This window comes from Anomaloglossus baeobatrachus, chromosome 5 (assembly GCF_048569485.1).
Source record: "Anomaloglossus baeobatrachus isolate aAnoBae1 chromosome 5, aAnoBae1.hap1, whole genome shotgun sequence".
NCBI lineage: Eukaryota > Metazoa > Chordata > Amphibia > Anura > Aromobatidae > Anomaloglossus > Anomaloglossus baeobatrachus.
Genome location: NC_134357.1, coordinates 450456045 through 450472478, shown reverse-complemented (window position 1 = coordinate 450472478; position 16434 = coordinate 450456045). Strand labels below are relative to the sequence as shown.

Here is a 16434-nt window from a genome sequence, read left to right as displayed (position 1 = left end):
ATGGGACAGGTATCAACATCATCATATGTATAATAATGGGTGGTTTAATATCCTATCTTTATAAGATAGGTAGATATGATATATGGATATATATATATGAAACAGAGAGCTACTGAATACTTACAGTGGAATATATGCTCAACGATAGAGGGTCTGGTATTCCTACCGAAGTTATGCTGAGGTAGGCTGCTATGAGATAGTGATATAAATAGCTATAAGATTGATCTTAAATATATAGTTACTAGACAGCTATGAAATAGAAAGATCAATCGATTGTTGTATGTATGTGTAATTATAGGATTTGTAGTGTTACTAGCTATGCAAAAAATAAATGGTGAATATCAGTAGAATATTACTGGTATCTCTTGTTAAATGCTGACAACTGTACTGTTAACCTGACTTTGGAGTGTGGAAGGAATCTGAAACACCTTAAAATCTCAAGAAGACAAAAAATCATGCAAAAGTTGCCTTGGTTGTATTTTAGGGCAACATTAGCTAGAAAAATGGAAATGCAGCTCTCACCATGTAAATGATGAATAGTAAAAACATTAAGATTTTTATTTTTTTTTTACACATTGTGCTCTTCTGTATCCCCTATGTTTTTGCTACAAATGACATCTGGAGTGAAGTGAAACCCCATAGCGGTCCCTTTTCATTTGGTTACTTGTACAAAACAATCAATTCTAAATGCTGAATAACATCTAGCCATGACTGAAATAAGGATTCTGATTAAAAGATGTAATTGTTGTTGACCTTCTCAAGTAGGAAACCCCTCTGACATTCCTGTCATTTCCTTGATGTCATATTTGAAGGTTCAGGGAGTCCCATCTCAATTCTATATGGAACCACTACAATTGATGCCAAGTGTAAGGAGGAATGTCTGGAATAATGCCAACATAAAGAAGGCGAAAATCCCGATGTTCTAAACTTAGGCTCAGTATATGGTCATGTCTGTGTTTTTGACATTCCATCATGGAGATGGCAGCTTAAGCACACATTGAGTAGGCAATCTGACTGCAGAGGTATGAAATATTTGGAGAAAAGATGCAAGCTGCATAATATTGTAAGGGTGAAACTTACGTTGGTGTTACTGTAAAGTTGTATAAGACAATCAATGAATCAATATTGGATGATAGTGATATATAACAGTAGATATGACATATATTTACACCATCATTGTCAGTAACAGTTCATATTGAAACTCAGTTGATTAATATTCAATAAATTGACAAATTTTGGACCAGGAAAGTTTGCTGCATCACTTATGTTTTTTTCTTTTTTTTTATTGGACCAGGAAAGTTTGCTGCATCACTTATGTTTTTTTCTTTTTTTTATTGGACCAGGAAAGTTTGCTGCATCACTTATGTTTTTTTCTTTTTTTTATTGGACCAGGAAAGTTTGCTGCATCACTTATGTTTTTTCCTTTCTTTATTTTTTGTTCTCTATCATAGATTATACTAGCCAAAACGAGAGAGCCATCTCTAAACAGCACTGTTTCAGGATTATTACCTATCATCAGTACAGGGCAGGGTACTTGTTTAGTCAATTAGATGCATTATATGTAGCTCAGGGGGTGACACTGGCAGAGACCCCTAAACAGGGTTAATTACAGATGCATTTCTAGTTTGACTAATATGAAGTATTTTGCAATTGTTGTTTTGACCCATTGAGCATTGAGATAAAAGAAAGTCAACATACTGATTTTGGTCTGTTCAATTAGAGCCAGTATCACCAATGAATTATGATATGAAGTGTTATCTTACAGTCACATCTTTACTTGTTGATTAATCTAGGCCAGAGCTTCTCAAACTTGCAGGCTATCCTCACTAGTGAGGCGCTGCCAATTGTTTCTCAGACTCCATTTGGGAGGCAATGAATGGATTGTCCACCTTCTGACCTTCTGGGACAATATATATATTTTTTCTACTATTGAACATGGAGGCATTTTTCACTAAAAAAAATGTCATCGTTCCCCCTCTGTAACTTTTGTGTTGCACAGTCTATGGCTGCCTGCAAAACAGATGAACTGAGAATCCATCAGTGAGCTAATTCTAGCTCTTACCTGTCTTTTTGTGAGCTCCTCTCAGCTGATTTATGACCACAGAACACATCAAAGTTTAACATAAAAAATGAACAGTGAAACAATTTTAATGATATCAAATTGCAAACAATGGTTTTATGCCACACATACAAGCATGTAAATAAAAAGTGATGTCCCCAGAGGTGGAAAACCCTTTTAAGCTATATAATAATTTTTCTTACCACAGCAATGTTTGGTTTATCTTTCTTTAATAATTATTCTAAACGCTAAAGAGGAGGAAAAGGGGTCTGAAGCTCACTTACGTGTAAGTAGACGCTCAAGAGTAGGAGAAGGGGTTAATCTACGCTGCCGTGAAAGAAGAATAGATGAGACCATGATCCTGAATAAGTGATTTAATATCAATACATTTTGGAGTTAATAGCACGTGAAAGAAGAATTGATGAAACCAGAATCCAGGATAAGTGATTAAGTGATTTCATGTCAGTGGGTTTCGGAGTTAATAGCACTCCTTCCTCAGAACAAATTACAATCTACATTGTGATTTGTCCTGAGGAAGGAGTGATATTAACTCCGAAACGCGTTGACAGTAAATCACTTATCCAGGATCCTGGTCTCATCAATTATTCTTTCACGGCAGCGCAGATTAACCCATTCTCCTCCTCTTCATCGTCTACTTCCACATATGGGTGCTACAGCTATACATCTACCTTGACTGTATTGTATATCACCCACCTATGATCCTATTTGCACTTTTTATTGTCTCTCCAGTTTTTTTCACCATGGTTTTTTTATTATTAACCAATTTGACCCCAAAATAAAAACATTGAGAAGCTGTGATAGAGGAACATGTTAGTAGTCTCGTCAGTTCATGTTGGTGTAGAAGTTTGCAGATGCCCCTAGGAAGGATAGACGGGTGTTTCACTGACTACCAATGCTCCTGTCCTTTATCTGCATGGTATCTGAATACTACTCCTATATGTTATAATTTTGTATACATTGCCCCTATACCTGTGTATACCCTACACATTGCACATGGTTCTTTCAGGAGGCAGAATTAAGCTTGTGACAACTCCACACAATACTATAATCCCAAGGCTTCCACCAGAACAGCTGAGGATTGGAGAGGGTCTCTGGGGGTGTCCTCGGACACAGGCAAAGAAGGAGCCAAAAGCTCTGATGGATGTCAAAATTCCAGAACAGAGTCCAGAGCCCGCATCATCCGAAGATTCAGCCGGACTTTGTATGGATCCATCCTCAAATAATCTGCAGAATGAAGAGGAGACGAGTGAAGAAAATAATGTACCCCCCACCAAAGAAGAACACAGGTAATATGTTACATGGCGGTACTGAGAGTGATCTGGGCCCACATCTCCCAAATAATCAGTTTTTACAGAGTTGTCGCATAAAGAAAGCTCTCGAATGTGCGGCTCTATGCAAATGTGGGTGTTTCTTTGCAAGTAGTGTGTGTGTTTCTCTGGATCAGAGGCAGAGCTTAAAATGTAGTAAAAATGTAAGACGATATGTGGCCAATAATAAGTCGTCTCAGACGCTGAGGACCATTTTTAGCAATACGCCATGAGACATAGCTCTATTACCTGAATGGCCAGTCTACACCTTACCTGTTTACTTCTAATCTAGAGTTGCAAGAAAAAGTAAGTGAACCCTTTAAATAAAAAATACTATTTTTGTAATTTCAAAGTATTAGGACACATGTCTTAAAGGGAATGTCAGCTGTCCTAAATTGTCTATATGGCCATGTAGGTCATAGGAAGCTGATTAAAATGATACCTTGATATCTGTCATCCGATGTCTTATTCCAGAGAAATCCACATTTTTAATCATTTAATTGAAGATTTTCATTCAGTCCCATTACCACAGCACAAGAACTGTGCACTGGGGGCTTCATGGCACAGGTTTCCAGATGGCTTCATGCAAGCCTTACATCACCAAGCACAATGCCAAGTGTTGGAAGGAGTGGTGTAAAGCAGCCGCTACCGCACTGTAGAGCAGTGGAAACATTTTGTGCAGTGACAGATCACACGACTCTGGCATCCCTAAACCCCTTAGTTCCAGTGAAAAGAAATCTTAATGCTTCAATATATCATGATATTGTGGACAATTATATATTCCCAACTTTGTGTAATAGTTTGGGAAAGGCCCTTTTCTGTTCCCCATGACTGTGCCCCAATGCACAACGCGAGGTCCATTAAGGTATGCTTGGGGGATTTTAGTGTGGAAGAATATGGCCGGACCTCAGCCCCATCCAATACCCTTGGAAAAAAACAAAATACAGATTGTGAACCTGACCCTCTCCTCCAACATCAGGGTCTGACCTCACAAGTGGATGAATGTCTGCTGTGTTAAAGTCCTCGGTTTATTATAAATCCATAAAAGGTGAGCGAGTCTGAGACCAGATGCTGGCACTCCGGAGGACGGTCCCAGGACCCGTTAAAGCGCAGCATTGCGAAACGACCTTCGTCCTCCGGAGTGTCAGCATCTGGCCCCACACCCGCTCACCTTTTATGGATTTATAATAAAGCAAGGACTTTTACTCAACAGTGTGTGCCACAATTCTACCTTTTTCTTATGATGATCTTCGTTGGACTGGTTCCTTTCTAGTGAGCACCGTTGTACAGAGCCTTGGTGGTTATTGTCGCTCCTCCTGTCCCTCGCAGTATGGAATTAGGTGATCCGGTGGTACGGTACCACATCTGTTTTCCTTGTTTGAAACCAGAAGTTTACATGCACTATCTAAAAAGACTCATCTGCATGTTTTTCTCACTATATGACATGATCTCAGAATAAACCTTTCCCGTTTTAGGTCAATTAGGAACCAAAATTATTTATATTTGCCAAATGCAAGAATAATGAGCGAGAGAAAATGTTTTATGGCATTTTTATTACTTTCTGCAAAGTCAAAAGCTTACATACACTAATGCGGGCGTCACACGGTACGATATATCGGGCGATATGTCGGCGGGGTCACGTCGTAAGTGACGCACATCCGGCATCATTTGATATATCGTAGCGTGTGACAACTATGAGCGACGGTGAATGAACAAAAATACCTTATCGTTGCTCGTTGACACGTCGCTCATTTTCAAAAAGTCGTTTCATCTTCTGTGCGTTGGTTGTTCATCGTTCCCGGGGCAGCACACATCGCTCCGTGTGACACCCTGGGAACGATGAACACAACTTACCTGCGTCCCGCCGGCAATGCGGAAGGAAGGAGGTGGGCGGGATGTTTACGTCCCGCTCATCTCCGCCCCTCCGCGTCTATTGGCCGGCGGCTGTGTGACGTCGTTGTGACGCCGAACGTCCCTCCCCCTTCAGGAAGAGGACGTTTGCCACTCACAGCGAGATCGTCCGGGAGGTAAGTGCGTGTGACAGGGGGTTAACGACTTTGTGCGCTACAGGCAACTAATTGCCCGTGACGCACAAACGACGGGGGCGGGTACGATTGCTCGTTCGATCGCACGATAGATCGTCCCGTGTGACGCCCGCATAAGAGTACTAAGCCTATAAACAATATGGGACAGCCCATATGATGATGTCATGTCTTTGGAAGCTTCTGTTAGGTTTATTGGCAACATCTGAGTTAGAGACACACCTGTGGATGCATTTTAATGCACACCTGAAACACACTGCTTCTTTGTGTAGCATCATGGTAAAATCAAAAGAAATCAGCCAAGATCTCAGGAAGAAAATTGTGAGATAGCACAAGTCTGGTTCATCTTTGGGTGCAATTTCCAGACATCTGAAGGTGCCTCGTTCATCTGTACAAACAATTATAAACAAGTACAAACAAAATGGGAATGTCCAGCCATCAAACCGCTCAGGAAGGAGATGCTTTCTGTGTACCAGAGATGAACGTGCTTTGGTCAGACATATGCATATGAACCCAAGATCAAAAGGAAAAAGACCTTGTGAAGATGCCGCCGTAAGCTGGTAAGATTGTGTCATTATTCACAATGAAACAAATACTGTATCAACATGGGCTGAGAGGCTACTCTGCCAGGAAGAATCCATTACTCCAAAATTAACATAAAAAAGCCAGATTAATGTTTGCAAATGCACACAGGAACAAACACCTTAATGTGTGGAGACATCCTGTGGTCTGACGAAACTAAAATTGAACTGTTTGGCCATAATGATCATTGCTATGTTTGGAGAAAAAAAGGAGAAGGTTTGAAGCCTAAGAACACCATCCCAACTGTGAGACACGGGGGTGGCAGTATCATGTTATGGGGTTGGTTTGCTGCAGGAGGGACTGGTGCACTTCATAAAATAAATGACATCATGAGAAAAGAAGATTATGTGGCAATATTTAAGAAACATCTCAAGAGATCAGCCAGGAACTTAAAGCTTGGGTGGAAATGGGTCTTCCAAATAAACAATAACTTGAAGCATACTGCCAAACTGGTTACAAAGTGGCTTAAGGATAACATATTTAATGTTTTGGAGTGGCCATCAGAAAGCCCTGATCTCAATCCTATTGAAAATGTATTGGCAAAGCTGAAAAAGCAGCAAACATGGCTCAGTCACACTAGTTCTGTCAGGAGGAATGGGCCCAAATTCCTACCAATTATTGTGAGAAGCTTGTGGAAGGAAATCCAAAATGTTTCACCCAAGTCATACAGTTTAAGGGCAATGGTAGCAAATACTAATAAAATGTATGTAAACTTTTGACTTTGTAGAAAGTAATAAAAATGCCTTCAAAATTCTCTCTCTCTCATTATTCTGGCATTTTACAAATATAAATAATTTTTGTTCCTAATTGACCTAAAACAGAAAAAGTTTATTCTGATTTGATGTCAGATAGTGAGAAAAACATGCAGATGTGTCTTTTTAGATAGTGGATGGAAACGTCTGGCTTCAACTTTAAGTGAAATCTTCTGTTTAACAACCTGCAGATTCCCCTTTAGCAGCACATACAAATCTAAAATGTCCAGAAAGCGTCCTAATTCTCATGCTCTATGTGAGGGGATGGTACTTGTTCCTCAGCATTTTGCCAGCCCCTTAGGAGCTAGTACTTCCTTACCAAAAAAAATATCCCTCCCCTTCTCATTAAAAAAAATACTAGGAAATATAAGCCTTTGACCTCTTTTCTGTCAAGTCATATACTGATTTATTCCTTCATTATTATCTGATTTTGAGAAAAGCTGCGTAACAACCAATATGGCTGCCATTACGGCTTTTGCAAGGGTTGTCATAAATGTCATCCTTAGAAGGAACACATGGTATATGTAGACATGATTCTCATGCAGGAATCTGGGACAGCTGAGTGTTGTAATGTAAGTCATAATGGCTGTCACTCAGATATAACTGGAAAACTCAAAATGGTTATCGTGCCAGCTCCTATGGGAGTTGCACTCGGTTTTTAAGACCCCTGAACATTCTGGGAGTTGTAGTCTTCATCTGCTAGAGGTTGATAGGTTGCAGATGGCTGCACTTATACTTGCCATCTCTCCTAATAGGCCAGAGATTGTAGAAAGCAGTAATGAAGATTCTCGTGCAGAAGATGCTGAACATCCAGAAGATGTCTCAACCCTGAACCCCAATCTAACATTGGCATCTGAAAATAATGCGGTATCCAGCCTCACAGATGGTGCCCCTCTGGAAAAGGGGGCTGCTGACCTGTCTCTGCTGACGAGAGGGATTAAGTTTGGAGTTCCACTAAGTCCCGCAGCGCTGGAGAGAGAACTGCAGAGCCCAGTGATCATCATTGGACAAGACGTATTCCAAATCATAGGTGAGGACAGGAATTTCACGGACTACTTAAGGACCTTTCACTAAATTCTTCATGTTCAACTGGACACAGGATGTAATAGTGGCTGCATAGTGGAATACGTATATTATTTTTTTTCTCCTTTCCATTGCTGAAATATTAGAAATCAATCTATTCGGCACCTAATGCATTAACCTTTTTAAAATCCAAGTGGGAGTTATCAGATAGTTTTCACTGGGAGTTTGTACTTATTCTTCCTCTATGATTGTGACCAATCATGACCAAGCAGCAATGCTCAAAGGAAAGAAGAAAGTGCCTCCACCATAGCTTAGAAGAGATTTCATATGCTGTGAGAGGCAAAGATACAGCTCTGATCTCCTGGTCTACCCTCCTGCATAAGTCAGCATGAGGGGAGTGTCAGCGCAGCTGAGTTTAGCTGTGCCGCATTACAAATCCTTCTATGAGCTCTCCTGATTACTGAGTGTGTCATTAATCACACTTATGTTTGGGGTCCTCAAGCAACTTGAAATCCCTCTGTAGTGAGATCAGGCTGTAATTGCATTTCACACAGGAGCTTGATAATATATAATATAATAATTCAGTATTATTCATGTGTTAGATGTTATGAGATCTTGCTTTGCTCTCAGTGCAGTACAATTACAATTTGAGCACAACAGACAAATGTGTGATTACTGGCACATCTCTGGCCAGGCAGTGTGGGAGTGATAGTACAGCAGAGCTGACTGTGCTTTAAGAAGAGGAGAGCTGATAGAAATGCTTCGTACCTTATCTGAAGGGTGTTAAGTCATCTGTGTTTTTACACTGGAAATTTTATAAGAATAATATAAACTCAAATACAAAATTCAGGTTAATGTCCAGTGTTAGTCAGCTGTGCTTTCTAATTATGCAGGAGGTTAGACCAGGGTTGTCTGACAATATACATCTCATACAATGAGAAACCTGCTTTAAGGTATGGTTGGGAGCGTGTTCTTCTTCTGAATGTTGTTGTCTGCTGATGATTGTACTAAACAGCAACAGGTATACTAAAGGCACCAGGTAACCAGATAAAAATATACACATTTATATGGCAATGAAAGGAACAAAAAGTAAGTTAAAAAAAACAACATTTTATTATGAAATATTCACTCACTTGTGTGTACATAGATAAAAACACAACCAGTAACAGACTGGAAACCAAAAGACTACACTCCTGAATAAACCTATAATAAGGTCAAATTCAAAAATTAATGTGCAAATTCCAATATACAATATATATATATAAAGCATATTACGCCAATACTTAGAGTATAGAAATACCTTACTAACCATAGATAGAGCCCTGGAGATGTGGAGGATAGAGCATAAAATAAGGCATAGGGTCCAGTGAAAAAAGTGGATGATATAAGATGGTAGATAATAGGTTAATGGAGTGGGCTCACAAGGCCCCTTGCGTTACACCACTCAATGTGGCTTCCTCAGTGGTATAACACATGTGCCAGGGAGTGAGGTTTATAAATGATAGCAGAAGGAAATGATGAAGGTCAGCTGTATAGTTTACACGCCCCAATGGTGGCTCAGCATCATCGACTGCCCGTATACTGCTTAAAAAGCTGTGAACACCACATGTAGTCATGCAGTGAGGTGCCATCCTGAAACGCACGCCGCAAGTCAAATAGTGGTAGTGCGGCTGTGTATAGGTGCGCAGTGAGTGACTGACTGCGCTGGAACGCATAATGCGTTCCAAATGCCGAAACTGACGTCATCGCATGTATTGCGAATAGATGTCAGTTTCCCTGGAGTGTAGGGAGGCCGTAGTGGAATGCACAGTGCGTCCCAAGCACCGGAAGTGACTTGTTCACGTGTACCGTGGCCGGTTTTTATATTATGTCTGCTTATGATTGGTCACCAAGATATTGGGAGAAAAAGTACCCGCCCCAGTGAAAAATGTCTGACAACACCCACTAGGAATTAAAAAAGTTAACTCATTAGGTGCCAAATACTTTGCTAATATCACTGCAATGGAGAGGCAAAATTAAAAAAAATAATAATAATTATTCTGCTTTTCAGCCATTTCTACATCATGTTGTCCAGTTCAATATGTAACATTTGGTGACAGGTCCTCTTTAAAGGGCGTATGCAGAGTCTTGGTTCATTTAGCGGTTTCTTTTAGAGTACATGCCCACTATGAGTTTTACCTCCATTTTTTACTTCCTGTGTTTTACTGTACAAGCAAAGTGGATGGGATTAATAGAAATCTCATACCCACTGTACTGTTTTTACGCTGCATAAACTGATCTACAGTGCGATTTCCAAAAATTTAACTGATCCTGAATGTGGGAACATAGCCTTAAGGACAGTTTATTGATTTCAATGCACACTGTGCAGTACTTAGCTTCTCCTGCGGGGGCACTTGTTGCAAATTTCAGTGGAGATCACAGCTGATCACTAGGAACCCCTAGCACCAGTGTACCCTTGGATCGGCCTATTATCAGGAGACCCTTTTAACTATAAGGTATTGTCAAAGTAGATCATTCCTTTAACATAAAATCCAGAGCCTCTAGATTTAAAAAAAATTTAAATGTGAAAATAAAATATATATATTTTTAAATCTTTCTGTTTTTGACAGACGACTGCCCTCCTCCTCCAGCGCCCTTCCCCCACCGCATGGTAACTCTCCGAACTGGAAATGTCACTGACCTATATGATCTGAACATGGATGAGATTCTTGGAGGGTGAGATAGTTTATGCAGGTACACAGTGCGGGGAAAACTAAAGACAAATTACACCCTAAAGTTTCAAAAATATTGTTTTCGAGGCAATGATAATAAAGAAAACTGCATTTACATTTTATGCTCATATTAAAGTTATTTGGCGACGTAAGAATACTTTAAAACAGACATTTTATATTCTTCCTCTACGATTAAAGCAGGATATTAACATATGAAGTTGCATCCTATTACGTCACGTTGCCTTGTACCCTTTGATTAGATGGCGCAGTGCCTAGATGCCAGAGGGCGTTGCGGCATTTTTTATATTATTTGTTGGGTTAATCCATGGGATGTATGTATAATTAACATTATTTATAATTAAAGTAACATGGTCATCTGGACTAATATAACCCTTCGCTTTTGCACAGGGGTAAGTTTGGAGAAGTTCACATGTGCACAGAGAAGTCCAGCGGCCTCCAACTTGTGTCCAAAGTATTGAAAGTTCAGAGTGAGAAAGATCAGGTAAGAAGAGGCTTTAGCCTTCATTAAGCCTGAAGTCTGTCTTTTCTCTAAAGCCTGCTTTACACGTTGCAATTTCGCATACGATATCGTATGCGATTTGCAACGCCCCATCATATGTGCAGCACGTTCAATTTGTTGAATGTGCCGCACATACGATTAACCCCCATCATACATACTTACCTTCCATACGACCTCGATGTGGGCGGCAAACGTCCACATCCTGGAGTGGGAGGGACGTTTGGCGTCACATCGACGTCATGCGGCTGCCGGCCAATAGAAGCGGAGGGGCGGAGCTGAGCGGGACGTAAACATCCCGCCCACCTCCTTCCGCATTGCGGGCCGGGAGCCGCAGGAGGCAGGTGACATCTGTTCATCGTTCCTGGGGTGTCACACACTGCAATGTGTGCTACCCCGGGTACGATGAACAATCTGACGTTCAATTCGTCAGGAATGAACGACGTGCATGCGATGAACGTTTTTTTGTTCAATCGCAATTGCACGTCGCTGTCACACGCTACAACATACCTTACATTGCCGGATGTGCGTCACTTACGACGTGACCCCGCCGACACATCGTAAGATATCTTGTAGCGTGTAAAGCAGGCTTTAGTTTACAATTGCTCCCTGTTTTCAGCCACAAGCAGGAGCGTATTCCACTGCTCTGCCATCATTCAGCCTGTCACATACAAGTACATCTCAATAAATTAGAATATCATCAAAAACTTAATTTATTTCAGTAATTGAATACAAAAATGGAAACGCATATATTATATAGAGTCATTACACAGAGTGATCTATTTCAAGTATTTATTTCTGTTAATATTGATGATTATGGCTTACAGCCAATGAAAACCCAAAAGTCATTATTTCAGAAAATTAGAATAATTACCACAAAACACCTGCAAAGACTTCCTAAGTGTTTAAAATGGTCTTGACTTGACAGATGTCCAGAAGGCAGTCATTGACACACTCCACAAGGAGGGTAAGCCACAAAAGGTCATTGCTAAAGAAGCTGGCTGTTCACAGAATGCTGTAGGCAAGCATATTAATGGAAAGTTGAGTGGAAAGAAAAAGTGTGGTAGAAAAAGGTGCACAAGCAACCGGGATAACCGCAGCCTTGATAGGATTGTTAAGGAAGGGCCATTCAAAAATTTGGGGGAGATTCACAAGGAGTGGACTGTTGCTGGAGTCAGTGCTTCAAGAGCCACCCCACCCAGATGTATCCAGGACATGGGCTATAACTATCGCATTTCTTGTGTCAAGCCATTCATGATCAGTAGAAAAGCCCAGAAGCGTCTTACCTGAGCCAAGGAGAAGAAGATCTGGACTGTTGCTAATTGGTCCAAGGTGCTGGCTTCAGCTGAAAGTAAATTTTGCACTTCATTTGGAAATCAAGGTCCCAGAGTCTGGAGGAAGAGTGGAGAGGCCACAATCCAAGCTGCTTAAGGTCTAGTGTGATGTTTCCACAATCAGTGATAGTTTGGGGAGCCATGTCATCTGCTGTGTTTTATCAAGACCAAAGTCAGTGCAGCTGTCTACCAGGAAATTTCAGAGCACTTCATACTTCCCTCTGCCGACCAAGCTTTTTGGAGAAATTTTATTTTCCAGCTGGACTTGGCACCTGTCCTCACTGACAAAAGTACCAATACCTGGTTTACTAACCACATTATCACTGTGCTTAATTGACCAGCAAACTCACCTGACCTAAACCCCATGGAGAATTTATGGAGAATCTATGGGGTATTGTCAAGAGGAAGATGAGAGACACCAGACCCAACAATGCAGACAAGCTGAAGGCTGCTATCAAAGCAACCTGGGCTTCCATAACACATCAGCAGTGCCACAGGCTGATCACCTCCACGCCACATTGATGCAGTAATTCATGCAAAAGGAGCCCCGATCAAGTACTGTGTCCATTTACTGTACAGACTTTTCAGTAGGCGCCAACATTTCTGAGTTTAAAATCATTTTTTTCAGTTGGTCTTATATAATATTCTAATTTTCTGAGATAATGACTTTTGGGTTTTCATTGGCTGTAAGCCATAATTATTAACATCACTCTGTGTGTAATGACTCTATATAATATATAGGAATAGATCCCTCTGTGTGTAATGACTCTATATAATATATAGGAATAGATCCCTCTGTGTGTAATGACTCTATATAATATATAGGAATAGATCCCTCTGTGTGTAATGACTCTATATAATATATAGGAATAGATCCCTCTGTGTGTAATGACTCTATATAATATATAGGAATAGACCCCTCTGTGTGTAATGACTATAATATATAGGAATAGATCCCTCTGTGTGTAATGACTCTATATAATATATAGGAATAGATCACTCTGTGTGTAATGACTCTACATAATATATAGGAATAGATCACTCTGTGTGTAATGACTCTATATAATATATAGGAATAGATCCTTCTGTGTGTAATGACTCTATATAATGTGCTTCCCTTTTTGTATTGAATTACTGAAATAAATTTAATTTTTGATGAAATTCTAATTTATTGAGACGCACTTGTATATCCCATGTCTCTGATTGCCCTCCATTATTGATTTCTCTAGGCTTCTTACCTTGTTCCGTCACTCTCTGTATATCCGTATATCGGAATATATTCCCTATGTCTTGCAGGAAATGGCGCTGAACGAGGTAAATGTCATGAATCAGTTGGATCATCCCAATCTCATCCAGATGTTTGATGCTGTGGAGACTCCAACCGAGATTTTCCTGTTCTTGGAATAGTAAGTCATTAGACAAAATGTTTCCATTTGCAAATATTAATTTAGTGACCTCAGAGTAATAACCATCTACAAATAGTTTTCTTATCATTGTGAAATGTATATCATTCCAAATACAACGTTTAAGAAAAAGAAGAGAGAGTAACCCAGCCAAAAATGTGCTCCCCATCCATTATGTGTAGCAATATGTGCTCCACCTTCAAGAAGTAACTATCTGACACGCACCAGTGTCAGCCATACTACCACTCCTGAGCCTGCTTTATCTGTCACCCAGTCACACAAAGGATCTAACACTTTTCACTTCTTCCTCAGTCTTATTATAGGAGAGAAGTGGCCCCCACATGATTTTCTGCTTATAGTGTATAATACATCAGTGATTAGAAACCATCAGAACCTGGAAGTAGCTAACTTCTCCTCCCGTTACTTATAGATGCCTATAGAAGCAATGACATATCCGTCATAGAGGTTATGAGTTCTAGCAGAAATGGAGGCTGGTTCTGCACTGTCTCATGAGAAAGGGCCAAATGCTGATCAGTGGGTGTCCAATATCCGGAACCCATCAACAGATAAGGGAGCTTTTATCCCCGATACAAAGTGGCATGGCATATTGCATGCCTGATCCAACTCGTCCATTTATTCTGTAGGGGGCTGCCAGAAAAAGTCAAGCACAGTACTCAGGACCACCAAAGGGCGTGAATGGAGCAGCATGTACAATGCTGTACCATTCTAACAGGTAACAATGTTACCACCTTAATCCATGGATAGATGATAACTTGTTTTCATCGGTCTAGCCCTTAAGGGTCATTTTGGCACAATTTATTGGGGAAAAGGTAATTCATTATGCCGTGAAAGGAACTAGGCAGCAAATCACTGCATCATCTGTATCTTTTCCTAATTCTCATGTCTGAATCATTCATTCTATTTCTCTCTGTTATCACTCCACATTACATCCATGCTGCGTAGTGTGGGGGGAGGGGAGCTCTTTGAGAGGATCATCGATGACAGCTACCAGCTAATGGAGGTGGACGCCATGGTGTTTGTGCGCCAGATCTGTGAAGGGATCTTCTATATGCACAATACGTACGTGCTTCACCTGGATCTGAAGGTAAGATCTGTAACCGTAACCACCAACTAACACGTCTTTAATATTGAGGCCAGGGGCCTACATAGAAACCATGGGGCACCAGAGCAGAAGTCCTAATTCCTCCATCCCCCCCATGTGTGTATCAAAAAATGAATTTCAGTGCATAGGTGCAGTCAAAGAAGAGTGTATCTCCCAACTTTTAAAGAGACATATATTACATTTGCAAAGTAATTTTGCCCTATATAAGCTTTTCTTCTCACCCACAACATTACCCATTTCATGGCCTCACAATGTATGATGCCAATAAAAATGCCCTCTAGTACAGTATGACATATGCATAGTGAATTCCTCCACAGTGCCCCTCCACATTCACAGTATTCCACAACACACATGATGTCCCCACAGTCCCCAACACTGTATGATGGTCCCTAGAGTCCCCCACACACAATATAATGCCCCAACAGTGTCTCCGCACACAGTAAGATTTCCTCTACAGTCCTCCACACACAATATAATGCCCCAACAGTGCCTCAACACATAGTAAGATGGACCCAACAGTCCCCATATACAATATAATGCCTCAACAGTGCCTCCACACATAGTAAGATGGACCCTACAGTCCCCATATACAATATAATGCCTCACCAGTGCCTACACACACAGTAAGATGGCCCCTACAGTCCCCCACACACAATATAATGCCCCAACAGTGCCTCCACACATAGTAAGATGGACCCTACAGTCCCCATATACAATATAATGCCTCAACAGTGCCTCCACACACAGTAATATAGCCCCTAGAGTCCGCCATACACAATATAATGCCTCCAAAGACAGTAAGATGGCCCACACACACAATATAATGCCCCAAAAATGCCTCCACACACAGTAAGATAGCCCCTACCCTCCCCCACACAAAGAATAATGTTTAAACAGTGTCTCTACACCCAGTAAAATGGCCCCTACAGCCCCCCATACATAATATAATGCCCCAATAGTGCCTCCACGTACAGTAAGATGGCCCCAATAGCACTGTACAAAGTATGATCACCTCAACAGCCCCCCTCCCCCACAGTGTGATTGCACACCACAGTTGATGGCCCTCAAAGCTTTGATACTTTATGATGGCCACCACATCCCCACTCACAGAATGAGAACCCCATACTCATTGATAGGATAAAAATAAAAATTCATTGACTTACCTCGCCCATCCCCCACTGCTCCGTACTCTGCAGTGTGTGGTGTGAGGCTCCGCCCAGTGGACGCAGTGTGATGACATCAGAGCTCAGATGCCCAGGAAGGATAATGAAATACAGAGCTGATGGGTCCCTGTTTCATGTTTGTGTTCCACTTTATCTACATCCATGATGCAAATACTGTTCACAGTATGAAGGCGGGCGAGAACACCTCGTGCCAGCTCCAGGCCCCCCCCAATTCATGGGCCTCATAGCAGCCGCATTGTCTGCTGCTATTATTGATATGTTATTGACTGAGGACCTTACACCACGTGCACATGGTGAGTATTTGGTGAGTTTTTACCTCAGTACTTGTAGCCAAAACCAGGAGTGGGACAATCAGAGGAACAGTATAATAGAAACA

At 41.0% G+C, this 16434-nt stretch overlaps 1 protein-coding gene across 1 annotated transcript in view; it reads left to right on the top strand.

The window, feature by feature from the left end:
* The first annotated feature begins 2518 nt into the window (after positions 1 to 2518).
* Positions 2519 to 16434, top strand: part of MYLK2 (myosin light chain kinase 2) — a 37288-nt gene continuing 23372 nt past the window's right edge. The window contains 8 exon segments of the mRNA XM_075351780.1: positions 2519 to 2627; positions 3101 to 3194; positions 3196 to 3366; positions 7519 to 7793; positions 10396 to 10501; positions 10906 to 10999; positions 13645 to 13754; positions 14715 to 14856. Of these exon segments, the coding sequence (XP_075207895.1) occupies positions 2519 to 2627; positions 3101 to 3194; positions 3196 to 3366; positions 7519 to 7793; positions 10396 to 10501; positions 10906 to 10999; positions 13645 to 13754; positions 14715 to 14856 (1101 nt within the window).